At 47.8% G+C, this 17,580-nt stretch overlaps 1 protein-coding gene across 3 annotated transcripts in view; it reads right to left on the reverse strand.

Annotated features, from left to right (window-relative positions):
* The window catches only part of LOC133488257 (P2X purinoceptor 3-like), a 115,661-nt gene that overhangs the window by 6,831 nt on the left and 91,250 nt on the right, over positions 1–17,580 (reverse strand). Inside the window, exon 12 of one of the 3 annotated variants that reach the window (XM_061795899.1) lies at positions 8,051–8,851. The exons of 1 other annotated variant lie outside the window; for it this stretch is intronic. In XM_061795899.1, coding sequence (XP_061651883.1) covers positions 8,720–8,851 — 132 coding nt within the window. In that variant the 3' untranslated portion in view covers positions 8,051–8,719. Of the gene's footprint in view, positions 1–8,050; positions 8,852–13,311; positions 13,446–17,580 lie in introns of those variants that run through there. One more of the 3 variants, XM_061795900.1, reaches the window with a different exon arrangement.

Here is a 17,580-nt window from a genome sequence, read left to right on the forward strand (position 1 = left end):
TCTTCGGTCGTGGAATGCAAGGAGAAGGAGAATGTCAGCATATGGATGCTCTGAACGTGATTCTCTCAGGGGATTTCAGGTATGCAAACTTTCTTTTTACCTGCTCAGGCACTTTTTACATAAAAGCGCTTCCCAGTTGAGCTTCTTGAGCTGTCTTGAGGGTTGGGCTATTCTGCAACTGCCCGTCGTGGATCTGCCAAGTCAGCAAGATGGCATTGACCCGAAATCAGCGCAGTTAAAAACAGCAATGTAAGAGGACTGAGAGAAGAGCCATGAGAGAGAGAAGCGTGAGATGAGAACAAAAACCCTGATCAGCCTTTTATCTCGCTCTTTGTGTTGCCTCACCCCAAAAAGGGTGTCTCCAGCCTATTGGGGGGGAACCGCTTGTCTTACTATTCCAAACAGGTTCATTGTTTGACCCCTGCTTTTTAACTGTTTAGATTTCCATCCATCCATTTTATACACCGCTTATCCTCACTAGGGTCACGGGTATGCTAGAGTGTATCCCAGGAGACAGGGTACACCCTGAACTGGTTTCCAGCCAATCAAAGGGCAAACAACCATTCACACTCACTTCAATTAACCTACCATGCATGTTTTTGGGATGTGGGAGGAAACCGGAGTACCCGGAGAAAACCCACACAGGCACGGAGGGAACATGCAAACTCCACACAGGACAGGCCAGATTTGAACCCAGGTTCTCAGAACTGTGGGGCAGACGTGCTAACTAGTCATCCACTGTGCCGCCTGTTTAAAATTTATTAAACATAATTTTATCATATTTAATGCCTCAGTCTTCTTAGTTATTGAGACCAATGTATGCTTTAAGATTGACAACACGATTACTAATTAGAATGATGACAATCGGTCGTGGAATAATAACAAATCACACCTTAAATCTTTACGTATGTGTGTGCGTGCAAACGTGCGAATGTGTGTGATTAAATTTGGTGAATGTTTGGATAAGTGAACCACAGGGTGTGACAATGTCATTTCTTAGCCCATTCTAGTTTATTAGCCATTTCAAAGTACCATATTCATTTCATTTTAGAATAACGTGGTAACATTACCACCTCTTCCAGCTCCTTCCCTCAGGTAGTCGCTATCGAACAATGTAAACTAAAACAAGCCGACATTCCAACAGCTTCTTCCCTCTTGCCATTAACTTCTTAAACAGTTAACTTGTAACATCCTGCCAATTTTGACACATTTCTGTCGGGCCAATTATAAATTACTCGTCCACTCACTGTAGTAGTCTCGGCACGCTGCACTATTTGCATATCTTTTGTTGACCAATACTGCCCACTCATGTGCTTGAGTAGCATCTGCACCATTTACACAATTGACATTGTCCCAGATTATCGCACTACTAGTCACTTTAAACTGCATCAATTTCTTGAAGTTTCTGCTGCCTTTGCACAATAGTCACTGCACCGGACTATTGTTCTATTAGTCATTTCACACTGCTCTACTTGCTAGAGAACTCTACATCTTTTTGCACCATTGTCAAAAATTAAAAAAATTAAAATTGTACCGGCATTACTACATGACCGGTAACCTTTTACTGCTCAGTAACTCTTTATGTCTCAAAAGTATGTCAATTGACTGTCTGTTGTCGTACTAGAGCGGCTCTAACTACCGGAGACAAATTCCTCGTGTGCTTTTGACATACTTGTCAAATAAAGATGATTCTGAGTCTGATAAAATATGGAAGCGCTGTGAATGCTTTCATCATGCACTGTACAGTGAACCAGTGTCAAGTTGTTTCATTTGCGAACGTTTCGTTCAGAAGAACGAATCTTTTTAGTGAACATACTGAACTGAAACAGTTTATGAAATGATTTATTCTTTGAACTTGGGCGTAGCCCGCCGCCGTGAGGCGAGCGAGTCAGCTGGGAGGGGAAACGGAACTACTGAAGCGTTCTGTCACTCCCTTCTGAATCTTCAGCAAATGACCAAAGAGCAGCCAGTGTGCAGGTGGGGAGAGGACTTCATCAAACGTACTGCCATGTGATTTGTGATTTGCCAGCATTGTCATGCACTTTGGCGAATATCCAATGAGCAGCCAGTGTCAGGCAGTGCCGTGCAGGCGGGGGAGGCACTTACTTGAACTGAATGTACTGGTGTACTGAAGAACTGAAGAGTGAATCGTTCGTTGAACTTCTTCCTTCCTGATCCGTTAAACATGAGTGATTCGTTTGTTGAACTTTGTTCGTGAGCCACTAAGGAGCAATATACTAGTACGATGAGAAATTCGTTTGCGCAAGGAATGACGTACTACGGAGTGAACGTACTCATGAGTGATTTTAACCGCTCGTCCTGACGTCCTCCCGGGGATAGCTGAGTCAGTCAAGCACACGGAAACAAGCGCACACAGTGTATGAGTTGGACAGCGTCTCCATAATCTTAACAGACTCCACATAAAGCAGGGTGTCTAACATACGTCCCGTGGGCCAGAACCGGCCCGTCAGGGGGTTGTGTTTTCTTTTGTTTAGATGTCTAATAGGAGTAGGGTATCTGATTAAAATAGTTAGTACGTGCTTTACTTGTTGAAATTTTTGTTTTCTATTCTGTAGTCTGCATGTCTTGTCGTAGTGTGCCACCTGTCCACACCATCGCCTGCCAACCCACCTAGGACCACCGCCATTACCTTTCATCAATTACCTGCCTCCGACTGCGCTTGGATCCAGCCAGTCTCTATTCGTGTCAGAATACTTTGGCCATTATGGACCCAGCAACTCCGGAGGCACTGATGAACGCACTCACTCTCCAAGGAGCCCACATGGGAAAACAAGAAAATACTCTCCAAGAACTCCTGGAATCCCTACACTCCCTCACACAACAGGTATCCCTCCTTTCTTCGATGATCCTAGCTAACCCTCCACTTGTAAGTACGCCTTCCGAGTCCGCAGTCTCAGCGCCACCATGCCTCCTGTATAAAGAACCTCATGTTCCGCCGCCTGAGCCCTACTCCGGGGACCTAGGTGCATGTACCCAATTTCTACTCAATTGCTCACTCATTTTGAACCTTCAACCACAGAGTTATCATACCGAACAATCCAAAGTAGCGTATGTCACTAACCTCCTCTGCGGCGAAGCAGCTAAATGGTTCACTTCCTTATGGCTAAACTCCTCCCCGGTACTCCACTCATTCAATTCATTTTCCGATGAACTTCATAAAGTGTTCGATCACCCCGTTCAGGGCGAAGAAGCCACCCGTCGTCTCCTCACGGTCACGCAGGGTGCTAAGTCTGCAGTGGAATATTCCATAGAGTTCCGGATATTGGCGGGTGAATGTGGGTGGGATGACGCGGCACTTCGGGGGATTTTTTCCAATGGCCTTACCGAGCAGCTCAAGGATGAGCTAGCAGTCCGGGACGAGCCCTCCTCTCTCTCGAGGACCTTATCGGCCTTTCCGTCCGTCTGGATAACAGACTGTGAGAGCGTACACGAGAGAGGGGGGTTCGCTCGCGCAAAAAACCCTCCCACTCCGAGCGCTGCGCTGTCAGCTTCAAACCTGCCTCCCGCACAGTCTTCCGGCTTTCCGTCACTCCCCGTAGCCACTGAAGAGTCCATGCAAGCTGCTAAGACACAGTTAGATCCACAGGAGTGTCAGCGTCGTATCGCCCAGCGGCTGTGTATCTACTGCGGTCAAACCGGTCACTTTATTTCCTCATGTCATCTCCGGCCAAAAGACCAGGCTCACCGCAACCTAAGAGCGTCGTGGTGAGCCGAACCTCCATCCCCTCAAGCTCTCCTTCTCGCATGACCATTCGCGCTTGCACTATAGTTTCGGGTCTTAAGACCCTCATCACTGCCCTGATTGATTCCGGTGCGGATGACAATTTCATTTATGAAGCCATAATTCATAAATCCCTCTCCAACCACTTCCGTCCCCGAAGAAGGCCCTGGATGACCGTATCATCTCCGCTGTTACACACCAAACAGTGCCATTCACCTTGCTTATTTCAGGAAATCACCACAAAAACATTTCCCTTTTTGTTATCCGTTCTCCTGATACCCCATTAGTCCTTGGAATTCCCTGGCTTAAAAGACATAACCCCACCATCGACTGGACACACTTAGCCATCGCCGGATGGAGCCCTCACTGCCACTCACACTGCCTGCTCTCAGCTACACCTCCTTCTGGTACACCACCACCCTCTTCCATGTTCGTTGACCTCTCCGGAGTGCCTGGAGAATATCATGATCTCTCTCCGGTATTTCGTAAAGACCTGGCCATTTCTCTACCCCCCTCCCCCCACCCCCCACCGCCCGTATGACTGTGCTATTAATCTGCTGCCGGGGGCCCCTCTTCCGTCCAGCCGTCTCTACAACTTTTCCCAACCTGAGAAGAGGGCTATGGAGGACTATATCCATGAGTCTCTGACTCATTCGACCTTCCTCTTCTCCAGTTGGGGCCGGTTTCTTTTTTGTTGCAAAGAAAGACACCACTCTCCGCCCATGTATTGACTTCCGTGGTCTCAATGATATCACCGTAAAGAATAAATCTCCGCTTCCCCTCATCGACCCCTCGTTTGAACCCCTCTGTGACACCCAGGTATTCACCAAATTGGATCTACGGAACGCCTACAACCTCATCCGTATCCAAGAGGGGGACAAATGGAACACCACCTTCAATACCCCTCTCGGACACTTTGAGTATCTGGTCATGCCATTCGGTTTAACCAACGCCCGTGCAGTTTTCCAGACATTTATTACTGACGTCCTCCGTGACATGCTCAACCGGTTCGTATATGAACACCTTGAAGACATCCTCATTTTCTCCCGCTCCCCCGAAGAACACCGCCTCATGTACGCCAAGTCATTCAGCGTCTCCTTGAAAACCGGCTATATGTTAAACCCTGAAAAGTGTGAATTCCACCTCTCCTCCGTACACTTCCTGGGCTATGTCATCTCCAAAGGTCAACTACAACCCAACCCTGCCAAGATCCATGCAATTGTTAACTGGCCCACTCCCACCACCCGCAAAGAACTACAACGTTTCCTTGTTTTCGCCAATTTCTACTGTCGGTTTATCCGTGATTACAGCAAGGTCGCTATTCCCCTCAGTAGCCTCACATCCACCAGCTCCCTCTTTCGTTGGACCCCGGCAGCATCCCAAGCATTCAACCGACTCAAGACCCTGTTCACCAGTACGCCCATTCTTCGCCACCCGACCCCTCCATCCAGTTCGTGGTCGAGGTTGACGCCTCGGACACGGGGGCAGGGGCTGTCCTCTCGCAGCGGGACCCCACGACTCAGAAACTGCACCCCTGTGCCTTTTTTTCCTATCGTCTGTTCCCTGCCGAGAGGAACTACGATGTCGGCAACCGAGAGCTACTGGCCATTATATGGGCCTTGGAAAAGTGGATGCACTTGTTGGAGGGGACTGAACAACCATATATCATTTGGACTGACCACAAGAATCTCGCTTACCTCCGTTCCGCCAAACGCCTTAACCACCGACAAGCTCGCTGGGCTCTCGTCTTGAGCAGGTTTAATTTCAATCTCTCCTTCCGTCCTGGCTCCAAAAACGGCAAACCTGATGCCCTGTCTCGACTTTATTCACCCCCCCCACCAGCCCTGACAAATCAGAACCCATTCTTCCTTCCTCGTGCTTCGTTGGTTCTGCCACTTGGCAAATCGAACTGGTGGTTAAGGAGGCCCAAAAAACTCCCAAGATCCCAAGACTGGGCCTCCAAACCGCCTGTTCGTACCAGATTCTGCACGCTCTGACGTTATTCAGTGGACTCATACCTCAAAACTCACCTGTCATCCTGGCATCACCCGCACCATTCAGTTCATCCGGCAGCATTTCTGGTGGACCAGCCTTATTCAAGACAAGGCGAGTTCGTCCAAGCCTGCTCCGTCTGTGCCAGAGGGAAGTCTTCACACCTGCTCCCAGCTGGGCTGCTGCGTCCATTGCCTATCCGTAGTCCCCCTTGGTCCCATATTGCTCTGGACTTCGTTACCGGTCTACCTCCTTCTGAAGGTAACTCTGTCATTCTCACCATTGTCAATCGTTCTTCCAAATCTGTCCATTACATACCTCTCCCCAAGCTACCATCCACCTTCGAAACAACTGACCTCCTTGTCCAGCATGTCTTTAGACTCCACGGTATTCCCATCGATATTGTCTCTGACAGAGGTCCTCAGTTCTCATCCCTGGTGTGGAAGGAATTCTGTAAAGCGGTGGGCGCAGCAGCCAGCTTGATATCATCCACAGACCAACGGCCAGACGGAGCGGGCAAACCAATCCCTGGAATCAGCCCTCCGTTGTGTTGCCGCACGCAACCCCTCCTCCTGGAGCTCATTCCTCCCGTGGATTGAGTACGCCCACAACTCCCTCACCAGTTCCGCTAGCAGTATGTCCCCATTCATGCCTTGCTATGGTTACCAACCGCCATTGTTCAAGGAGCAGGAGCGGGCAGTGGCACTCCCCGCAGTCAAGGATCATCTCCAGTGGATCCAGGCTGTATGGAACGACGTCCGTGCGGCATTGACCCAGTCTGCCACATGCAACAAACAGCTCGCGGACCGTCATCGCTCCCCGACGCCCAAATACAAGGTGGGCCAATCTGTCTGGCTTTCTTCTCACGACCTCCCACTTCAGACTGAATCCCGTAAACTCACTCCCCGTTTCATTGGTCCTTTCCCGATTACCAAAATCATCGATCCCACTTCCGTCCGGTTGAAGCTTCCACTGTCCTTGAAAATTCACCCAACATTCCACGTCTCGTTGCTTAAGCTTGTCGCCACCTGCGCCCTGAGCCCTCCGGCCGAACCCCCTCCACCCCCTCGGATTATTAACGACCATCCGGCATTCACGGTGTCGAGCATCCTCGACATGAGGCCTAGGGGGAGTACCAGTACCTAGTTCCATTTACCTCCCGTAAGTCACCCTATTCCTCGTTCCCTTTTTGACTCCTGTGTCTCCTTGTTCCAGTGTGTTTTCCCCCTGTCTTCCTGATCCACGTAATTCCTGCCACCAAGCCAGCCGCCTGTCGTCACCACTGCCTTCCACCTGTCCACACCGCCGCCTGCCAACCCACCTAGGACCACCGCCATTACCTTTCATCAATAAACTATTCATCCTTTGACATCTGTCCCCAACTGCTCTTGGATCCACCCACTCTCTATTCGTGTCACTAACCCTCCTAATGGGAAGTTACTGTATGCTCCCGAGATATAACAAATGGAAATTCCCCACACATTGTGGGCAAAGTGACAAAGATAAAAGACGACAAATTCCAGAAAAGGGCAATCCTGGTTAGGTTTTTGTTGAATGATGCACTGTAAATTTCTGACTTTTTCACACATTTTAGATTCTTCAATTATCTTACCATGAATGTTTTTAAAATATGGGAGGAACCCCAAGTAGCCAGAAAAAAGGTCATGTAAGCATAGGGAGAATATGCAAACAGAGTCACGATTCGACCCCAAGAACCTTTGACTGTGAGGCAGATATTCTAGCCACACGCTTTACTGTGCGCAGAAAATGTACAATGACATTCCATTTTTGTTCATTTTTAAATATTTGAACAATAGATTGCTTTCTTAATTATCATTTGGTAACTTAGTTATTTTGAATGCACTGTGGTGCAGTAGCACATGCAGCTGCCCAATGCAGATGGCGCGAGTTCGATTCCGGGCCAGTGCCCCAATGCCTCAAGCCTGGAAATAAAAGGGGTGAGTGATATCAGGAAGGGCATCCGGGATAAACTGTAATCGCCTTGTCTTGTTATTATATGTACATAACAAATTTATAGATAACTAGCTTTGAAAGTAGAAGTCAAGAAAAAAGTTTGTAATTGTCCATCCATCCATTTTCTACCGCTTTGCCGAGGCCGGGTTGCGGGGGCAGTAGCTTTAGCAGGGAAGCCCAGACTTCCCTCTCCCCAGTTCAATATCTCTCAAAAAGGTTTTTTAAATGTCGTGACAACTTTATTCAAAGTGAAGAAAGGTTGCAATTTTAGTACAGATTTTTACAAGAAGCATGAAGTAGAAGCACATGATTTGCGTTTGCAGCTGGATCTGACACCTGGGCTTTGAGTTTGACAGGGAACATTACAGTACTACAGTAATAAGTAAAAGTACCGGTAAATTAAAAGTCAAAGTAAGACGCCCCACCCAAGCAACTTTCCCATTACAAATTATCCCACAATCCACGTTTTTGAATGATAGCTTGATCTGAGCTGCTAATATATGTCAATATGAATGTTTTTACACTGTATACAAATGAAACGTGGTTTCCTTTGGAAAAGTAAATCTGTCAACACCAGCAATAGTTCAATTGAAAGCAGATCTCCATTACCATTGAAATTGAATTCCCTTGCATTCGTCTCAATGTGCTTGCTCATTTAGCATTCAGTTGTTTTTCATTAATCTGTGCTGCACGTAATCCGAGACCTAATCCATATGAAAAATCTCTTGAGATAACTGAATTGACACTATATAATTATTATATAATGACACAAAGGTCACAATGTATCTGTTGTTTAATACTGGAGTAACAATTATTATCATAACATAGATATTCTATTACATGATAATACAGTAACTGTAAAGGATAAACATGTAATTCCATTAGCAAAATTTAATAATTAATTAATATTCATGAAAATCAGACTAACTTTCACCATGCAAACATTTTTATATATTTTTAAAATACATTCTTAATTTACATTTTAAAAACACACCACTGATTTGGACCCTCTCACTGGTAGCTGTAATATTCAGTGGAATAAGATCCCAAATCACTGGACTTCATAAAGGCTTCATTGTTTTGATGTGACAGCTGGCTGCGATAAAGCCTGCTGTTTTGAGAATCCAGTGAGTTGTCCGACACCTGTAATATATGAGACACAGGTAAGTATGCAAAGTTAAGCAATTACAAAACTCAATATAACCATCCATCCATCCATTCATCCATCCATCAATCTTTGGGATTTTGGGGTTTTATGAAAGGAACATGCAAAAAAATCCATCCATTTTCTTCGTCTTATCCGAGGTCGGGTTGCGGGGACAGTAGTTTTAACAGGGACGCCCAGACTTCCCTTTTCCCAGCCACTTTATCCAGCTCTTGCAGGGGGATCCCAAGGCATTCCGAGGCCAGCCAGGAGACATAGTCTCTTCAGCGTGTCCTGGGTTGTCCCCGGGGTCTCCTCCCGATGGAACGTGCCTGGAAAACACCTCACCAGGGAGGTGCTCAGGAGGCATCCTAATCAGATGCCCGAGCCACCTCATCTGGCTCCTATCAATGCGGAGGAGCATCGGCTCTACTTTGAGCCCCTCTCGGATGACCGAGCTTCTCACCCTATCTCTAAGGGAGAGCCTGGACACACTACGGAGGAGAGCCCGCCCCAGACTCTGCTTCCTCATCGGAAGGTGTGTCGGTTGAATTGAAGAGGTCTTGGAAGTATTCTCCCCACCGATTCGGAATGTCCTGAGTCGAGGTCAGCACCGCCCCATCCCCACTATTCACAGTGCTTATGGTGCACTGCTTCCCCCTCCTGAGACGCTGGATGGTGGACCAGAATTTACTCGAAGCCGTCCGGAAGTCTTTCTTCATGGCCTCACCGAACCTTTTGCTTCAGCGACCATCAAAGCTGCATACCGCTTGGCCAGCCGGTACCCATCAGCTGCCTCATGAGTCTCACAGGCCAAAAACGCCCCATAGGACTCCTTTAACTTGACGGGATCCCTCACCATTGGTGTCCACCAACGGGTTCAGGGATTGCCGCCACGACAGGCACCGACCACCTTACGGCCACAGTTCCATTCAGCCGCCTCAGCAATGGAGGCGGAGAACACCGTCCCTTTGGACTCAATGTCCCCCGCATCCCCCAGAACATGAGCAAAGTTCTGTCGGAGGTGGGAGTTGAAACTCCTTCTGACAGGGGATTCTGCAAGATGTTCCCAGCAGACCCTCACAATACGTTTGGGCCTGCACGTCGGACCGGCATCTTCCCCCACCATCGGAGCCAACTCAGCACCAGGTGGTGATCAGTTGACAGCTCCGCCCCTCTCTTCACCCGAGTGTCCAAGAGATGCGGCCGCAAGTCCGATGACACAACCATAAAGTCGATCATCGAAGTGCGACCTCGTGTGTCCTGGTCCCAAGTGCACGTGTGGACACCCTTATGCTTGAACATGGTGTTCGTTATGGACAATCTGTGATGAGCACAGGTGGGCCATTCCTCCCAATCATGCCCTTCCAGGTCTCATTGTCATTGCCCACGTGAGCATTGAAGTCCCCCAGCAGAATGCAACACCCCCTCCAAGGACTCCAAAAAGGGTGGGTACTCTGAACTGCTGTTTGGTCCATAAGCACAAACAACAGTCAGGACCCATCCCCCCACCCTAAGGCAGAGGGAGGCTACCCTTTTGTCCAATGAGGTGAACCCCAACGTACAGGCACCGAGCCGGGGGTCAATAAGTATACCCACACCTGCTCAGTGCCTTTCACCGTGGGCAACTCCAGAGTGGAAGAGAGTCAAACCCCTCTCAACAGGACTGGGACCAGAGCCCAAGCCATGTGTGGAGGCGAACCCGACAAGTCGTAACTTTCCCACCTCACACACACCAGCTCAGGCTCCTTCCCTGCCAGAGAGGTGACATTCCACGTCCTGAGAGCCAGCTTCTGTCGCCGGGGATCGGATCGCCAAGGTCCCTGCCTTTGGCCACCGTCCAGCTCACACTGCACCCGACCCCAATGCCCCCTCCCACAGGTGGTGAGCCCATGGGAAGGCTCGTTGAACTCAAACACAACATTCACAATATTCTTATTCAACTTTATGCAACGTATCCGGTGCAGTACACTTCCGCTAAGAGCGTTCCTGTAGCCTTTGTTTGTGTGTGTGTGTGTGTGTGTGTGTGCGTGTGTGTGTGTCATTCTGTTACCATAGCAACACTACACGTAACCGTGAGAGAAAAAAAGGAGAACACAAGCACCTGGTTAGAGTGCAGTGAATTTTAATATAGAGAGCATTTTCTAAACTAAAGAGACAAACGTTATTCGGACTGTGGAAGTCACAAATAACATACGACATATTTTACCCAGTTTAACTGGAGCACTATGTAGACGTGTTAAATGGTATTCTGACATTGAAAGTCAAAGAATTACCACGGAATCTATTTGGTTATTATTATTGTATGCATCTGTCATGTGGTAGGATCTCCGACACAGATTATTGTTAAAAGGCCTTTGAGGTTTTCTATAACGTGTCACTAATTCTGGACATGCACAGAAATCCTCCTCCACCACGTCTGTCATGTGTGTGTGTGTTCCGGGTTTTGTCGCCCCCTCCCTGTTTCACACACACCTGTCCTGTGAGCATCTTCACCACCTGTGCCTCGTTCACCCTAATTACCTATTGTATTTAACCTCGTGTCTCATTCCCTCTCGTTGCCAGTTCGTTGTACCTTGTCGTCGCGTTCCAGCATTCCTTGTTTCCACGTCATAGACTCACAGTAAGGCTTGACCCTGTTCCGATTATCGACCTTGCCTCTTTGCCTCATGTTTTTGGATACTGTTGCCTTTCTTGGATTGCCTGCCTGTGTACCGACCTATGCCCGTCTATTAAACCTCTCTTTTTGGAAACTGTCCATTTGTTTTGGAGTCGTGCATTTTTGGGTCCTATCCGCTGTTCCGTTCATGACAGAACGAACTGGCCTTAACATGGACCCAGCAGACTCAGACCCGGTGCGCAAAGCCCTTCAGGCGCAGGGTCGACGCCTCGCGAAGCGGGATGAGCAGATTGCTGCCCTCCACCTTCATCTAGAGGGACTGTCAAGGCATCAGGACAATATGATGAGACAGGTGGCCTCGCAGTTTGAACTTCTTATGAAATTTTTTCAAGAGAAGGAACCAGTTGGCACCACACCCAGTACTGCCACGGTATTTCCATGTGAAGTAGTCACCAAGCAGCCACCTGCCACTTCCGCTGCTGTCTGCCCACAGCTCTCTCGACCGGAGAGGTTCTCTGGAAATTCTGGGAACATTAAGCCATTCATCACGCAGTGCGAACTCCACTTTGAGCTGCAGCCAGCTGCATTCCTCACCGAGCGGGCAAAAATCGCATTCGTCATTTCCCACCTGACTGGTCATGCGGAGGCGTGGGCTACTGCTGAATGGAGCCGCAATTCCGCCGCGTGTCATTCATGGGCTTTTTTCGTAAAGACTATGGAACAAATTTTTCAATTTTCCACTCCTGATCGTGAGGCAGCTCGCTCCCTTGTCACCTTACAACAAGGCAAGCGCAGGGTGTCAGATTACGCGATTGAGTTTCGCATTCTAGCAGCTGAGAGTCATTGGAATAATCGGGCGCTACTCGATGCCTTTTTTCAAGGACTATCCCCCGCCGTCAAGGATCATTTAGTCCCGCTAGACCTGCCGATCGACTTGGATACTCTCATAGCTCTCGCCGTAAAAATCGACAAGAGGCTTTTGGATCGCGAGCTAGATCGAGATCGGCGGAGGGCTGCGTCAACGCGCACTTGGAGGACGAGCCTCGGTGAGCAGCCAAACCAAGGCAGATCCCCTGGTTCCGGTCTCAACCCACTGGCTAGCGTCTCCACGGATGAACCCATGCAACTGGGCAGGTTCCGTCTCTCCCCTGAGGAACGTCAACGCCGGCTGAGAGAGGGGCGGTGCTTCTACTGCAGTCAGTTGGGTCATTCCGTGAGCAACTGTCACGTCAAAGTTGCCGGTGCCGGTAGCCAGGGCACGGGAGAGGTGAGTCTGAATTTCATTAAGGAAGACCCTACACGGGTTCTTCCTAGAGTGACACTATGCTCTCCTGATCAAGAAATTCATACACCTGTATTAATTGACTCTGGTTCTGATGCAAACTTACTCAACTCCAGCCTTGTTAGACGTATGCACCTTAGAACCTTTGGAATAAAACGCCACCGCAACACCTATGCTGCAGACGGCAGTTTTATGGGCAAGATCACTCACCGCGCCCAAACACTCACATTGACATTCCCTGATTCTCACTCGGAACGTATTAGTTTTCATGTTTTTGACGCCATGAATCATGACGTTATCTTACGGAACCAATGGTTGAAATTACATAACCCCCACATTGACTGGTCCTATGGGCAGGTTATGTCATGGGGCAGCGATTGCGCCCGGAACTGTTTCAAGCCGCCATGTGATGTTCAGGGTCATGTTTCTAAGGACAATCCGCAGACCCCATCTGGGGATCCTGATTTATCTCAAGTGCCCACCTGTTATCAGGATATTAAAGATGTTTTTTCCAAGTCCAAGGCCAAATCCCTTCCACCCCACAGACCTTATGACTGTGCTGTTGACTTGCTGCCTGGAACCACACCCCCACGAGGGAGGTTGTTCTCTCTTTCAGGGCCGGAACACAAGGCCATGAAGGAATATGTAGAAGAATCACTGGCAGCCGGGATCATTCGCCCATCTTCATCCCCTGCGGGAGCAGGATTTTTTTTTGTGAACAAGAAAGATAAGACCCTGCAACCCTGTATCGATTACCGGGGTCTCAACGAGATCACGGTAAAAAACAGGTACCCTCTTCCTCTCATCTCCACCGCCTTTGAGTTCCTGGAGGGAGCCAAGATTTTCACCAAATGCATATCATCTAGTCAGGATAAGGGAGGGGGATGAATGGAAAACAGCATTCAACACACCAACGGGACATTATGAATATTTGGTAATGCCTTTTGGGCTTACTAACGCTCCAGCTGTTTTCCAGAACCTTGTCAACGATGTCCTGCGTGACATGTTGAATGTTTATGTTTTTGTTTATCTAGATGACATTTTGATATTCTCCCCGGATGAGGAGACTCACATTATTCATGTCCGCTCTGTTTTGCAGCAGTTACTGCAGAATCACCTCTATGTCAAGGCTGAGAAATGTGAGTTCCACAAGGCGTCCGTTTCTTTTCTGGGTTTCGTCCTGGCTCAAGGTGAAGTCAAGATGGACCCTTGCAAAGTCGATGCAGTTATTAATTGGCCTACTCCCACGTCACGCAAAGATGTACAAAGGTTCTTAGGGTTCGCAAACTTCTACAGAAAATTCATTAGAAATTTCAGTTCAATAGCCTCTCCTTTGCATGATCTTACCTCGCCACACCAACTTTTTGTATGGAACCCGCTTTGTCAGGCAGCTTTTCAAAAACTTAAGTCGAGCTTTACCTCCGCTCCCATCCTTACTTTGCCAGATCTCAAACAGCAGTTTGTGGTAGAAGTCGATGCGTCCGATGCCGGAATAGGAGCAGTGCTCTCCCAGAAATCTCTCAAGGATGATAAGTTACATCCTTGTGCTTTTCTCTCCAAAAAATTGACCCCAGCTGAGAGAAATTATGACATTGGTGACCGTGAACTGTTGGCAGTCAAGGTGGCTTTGATGGAGTAGAGGCACAGGCTAGAGGGGGCACAGACTTTGTTTTTAGTATGGACAGATCACAAGAACCTTGAATATATCAAGACTGCTAAAAGATTAAATGCGAGGCAGGCTAGATGGGCTCTTTTCTTCACTAGATTTAATTTTACGTTATCCTACCGACCTGGTTCTAAAAATGGTAAGCCAGATGCTTTGTCACGCATTTTCTCCGAAGAGAATTCTTTGTCCGACCCTAAAACTATTTTGCCTAAATCATGTTTCATTTCCGCGTTTGTTTGGGACATTGAAACTGCGGTTAATCCTAGCCCTGAAGATTGCCCCGAAAACAGGCTTTATGTAGTTCCGACCTTAAGGGGAAGAGTCATCCACTGGGCTCACACAAACCGAACTGTATGTCACCCAGGCATTGCCAAGACGCAATCAGTGGTCGAACAGCGCTTTTGGTGGCCTAATGTTAGGAGGGATGTTATCGATTACGTCAATGCTTGCCAGGTATGTGCTGCTAACAATCCCTCTCATCAACGTCCTTCTGGGGAGTTGCGACCCCTGCCTATACCACAACGTCCTTGGTCAGACATTTCCGTAGACTTTGTGACAGGATTACCAGCCTCTAAAGGCAATACCACCATTCTTACAGTTGTTGACAGGTTCTCTAAGATGGCACACTTCATTGCACTTCCAAAACTCCCCTCAGCTAAAGACACTGCCGAGCTAATGATTAATCAGGTTTTTAAGTTCCCTGGTTTCCCAAAGAATGTGGTGTCTGATAGGGGTCCCCAATTCATTTCGCAATTTTGGAAGGAGTTTTGCAATCTCATAGGTGCTACCGTCAGTCTGTCATCTGGGTTTCATCCTGAAACCAACGGCCAAACCGAGAGGCTGAACCAGGACCTGGAGACGGGGCTCCGATGTCTCGCTTCACAGGAGCCGTGATCCTGGTCTCAGAAACTGGTTTGGGTCGAATTCTCCCACAATTCCCTCCCCTCTGCATCCACTGGTCTATCGCCTTTTCACGTTGTGCATGGTTACCAACCATCTCTGTTTCCTGCCATAGTCCCAGAATCCACAGTTCCAGCGGCATTAACCTTGGTGAGACGCTGCAGGAGGACCTGGGAGCAATTGTCAAAAAAAAAAAATATGTACCGGCATTACCAGATAACTAGCAACCCTTTACTCCTCAGTGACTGTTTTTTTTTTTTTTTTGTCAATGTCTTTATGTCTCAAAAGTGTTCTCTGTCAATTGACTGTCTGTTGTCGTACTAGAGGGGCTCCAACTACCGGAGACAAATTCCTTGTGTGTTTTTTGGACATACTTGGCAAATAAAGATGATTCTGATTCTGATTACAAGTTACACCAGCGACGGACGTTATATTTTTAAGCTAACACCACCATCTTCTGGTCACTTACGGTCACTACACATACCTAACAAGCTGTTCGCTTTGAACGCTTTAACAGTTTAAATACAGTTACTTAACAGATTCACTCACGAGTGGAGTTATTGCTTAATTGCTTGTTTATTTTTAATCACTTCGGGGTTTTATTTTAAAAAAAATGTGTATTTTTTTAATTTATATTTTCTTAAAATAAAAATGTTTTTTTCATTTTTTCTCTTCTGCCAAAGTCATCATTGTAAGTTGTACAAGCAATTAATTAATTCACATGCCTAACTATATGTATTTTGAAATTCTTTACCAAAATTAAACAAATACAATTTCTTAGACTTAACTGAAGTTCCAAATCTCAACTTTCAGTCCCCCAACAAGGCTTTACAAAACCTCTCCAGCATTTGGTCATTAACCCCACAGGGAGATGTCAAAGGTTTCTGCCACTTTGCCTGGCCCCGCTCCGGATTTGACAGCGCCAACTTAAGAGCCGGCCACGCCAGTTGCAGTTGACCTCTTGGACTCCCCCGCGTCTCTCCTTTGTTCTGGTGCCCCAACAGGTATGACCTTGAAAGGCTTAGACAAAGTTACGGCAATATTCAGAGATTCAAACCTAAACCATGATACGACAGCATACCTTAAAGACATAAAATGTGACCTTAAACGGTTCCCATTCGCTACCACTGACGATAAACTTTACCTTATCTAGGTCACGTCTCGTCAAGAAGTGTGTAGCCTAATTCAACAACAACCAGCACATGTATTGTCAGACTATCAGGCCATCTGCTAGGCTTTGTCCTGTGAATTTGAAGACCAGGAAGCCGTTACCGGCTGACCGGCCACTCTTACTGTTAAACAAGGGAGCCTCGAAACGCCACAGGCATACTGCTGTCGCTTGCGCAAAGCCTATTTTGGGTTTCTAAATGAACCGAACATGGAAGAAGACATACATTTCAAAACACTGTTTGTTGAAAACCTGTACCCAAATGTGAAAAAAGACCATTTGGGGGTGGCAGCATGCCCCTGCACACTGTCCAGCTCACAACTATGCGACTTGGCTGCTAAAGGCTTTGCTTTGCTTTGCAGAAAAAGACCAACATGAAGCCATCGCATCACAATATTTTTAGTATGAGCTATCACAATAATGACTCGCGCCGAAACTTTGAGAGCTCGCCGGTAAAAATGGACTCCCGGTCCTGTTCGCCCGAACGCAACAAACCCAAATCGTACAAACAAAAATCCATTTTGACAAACAGTCACCCACCATTTCATGTGAATCACCGAATGATTCCGGCAACTTGCCAAGCAAAAGAGAAAAAGCGCCATTTCCGCGTCTTCTGGGTAATCTCAACGTTAATGGCACGTTAAGTTTTACTTAACAACCACTCTTGAACTTGCACGCCAAGATGACGCACTCGTCGACACTGCGGCCGACTTCACGATTATGTCCGAGGAAGTGTTCGACCAACTTCATGACAAGTTACAGCATGAGAATCGGACCCTCAACTTCCGACACTGTGTGGTGACGATACGGCCCTCCGCCTTAAAAACACCCAACTGAACTCCGTGGTATCGTTACATTGGACAATTGGGCCGTATAAGGTGGTCCACCCTGTCTTGGGGTCCACCCTGTCTTGGGGTCACGAAGTCAGTATCTCTGCTCATTGGGCAAGACCAACTAAGTCGTTTCATGCCGTTGATTGACTATAAGCGGCGCGGAAATTGGGCGCAAGTGTGCCGGCCCTTGCCAGTGTCACCACACACGAGAGAAACTCCCAGGGCTCCGCACTGAGCCTCCTTGGAGCACCGCCTCTAC

Source organism: Phyllopteryx taeniolatus, chromosome 13 (genome assembly GCF_024500385.1).
Source record: "Phyllopteryx taeniolatus isolate TA_2022b chromosome 13, UOR_Ptae_1.2, whole genome shotgun sequence".
NCBI classification, from domain to species: Eukaryota; Metazoa; Chordata; class Actinopteri; order Syngnathiformes; family Syngnathidae; genus Phyllopteryx; species Phyllopteryx taeniolatus.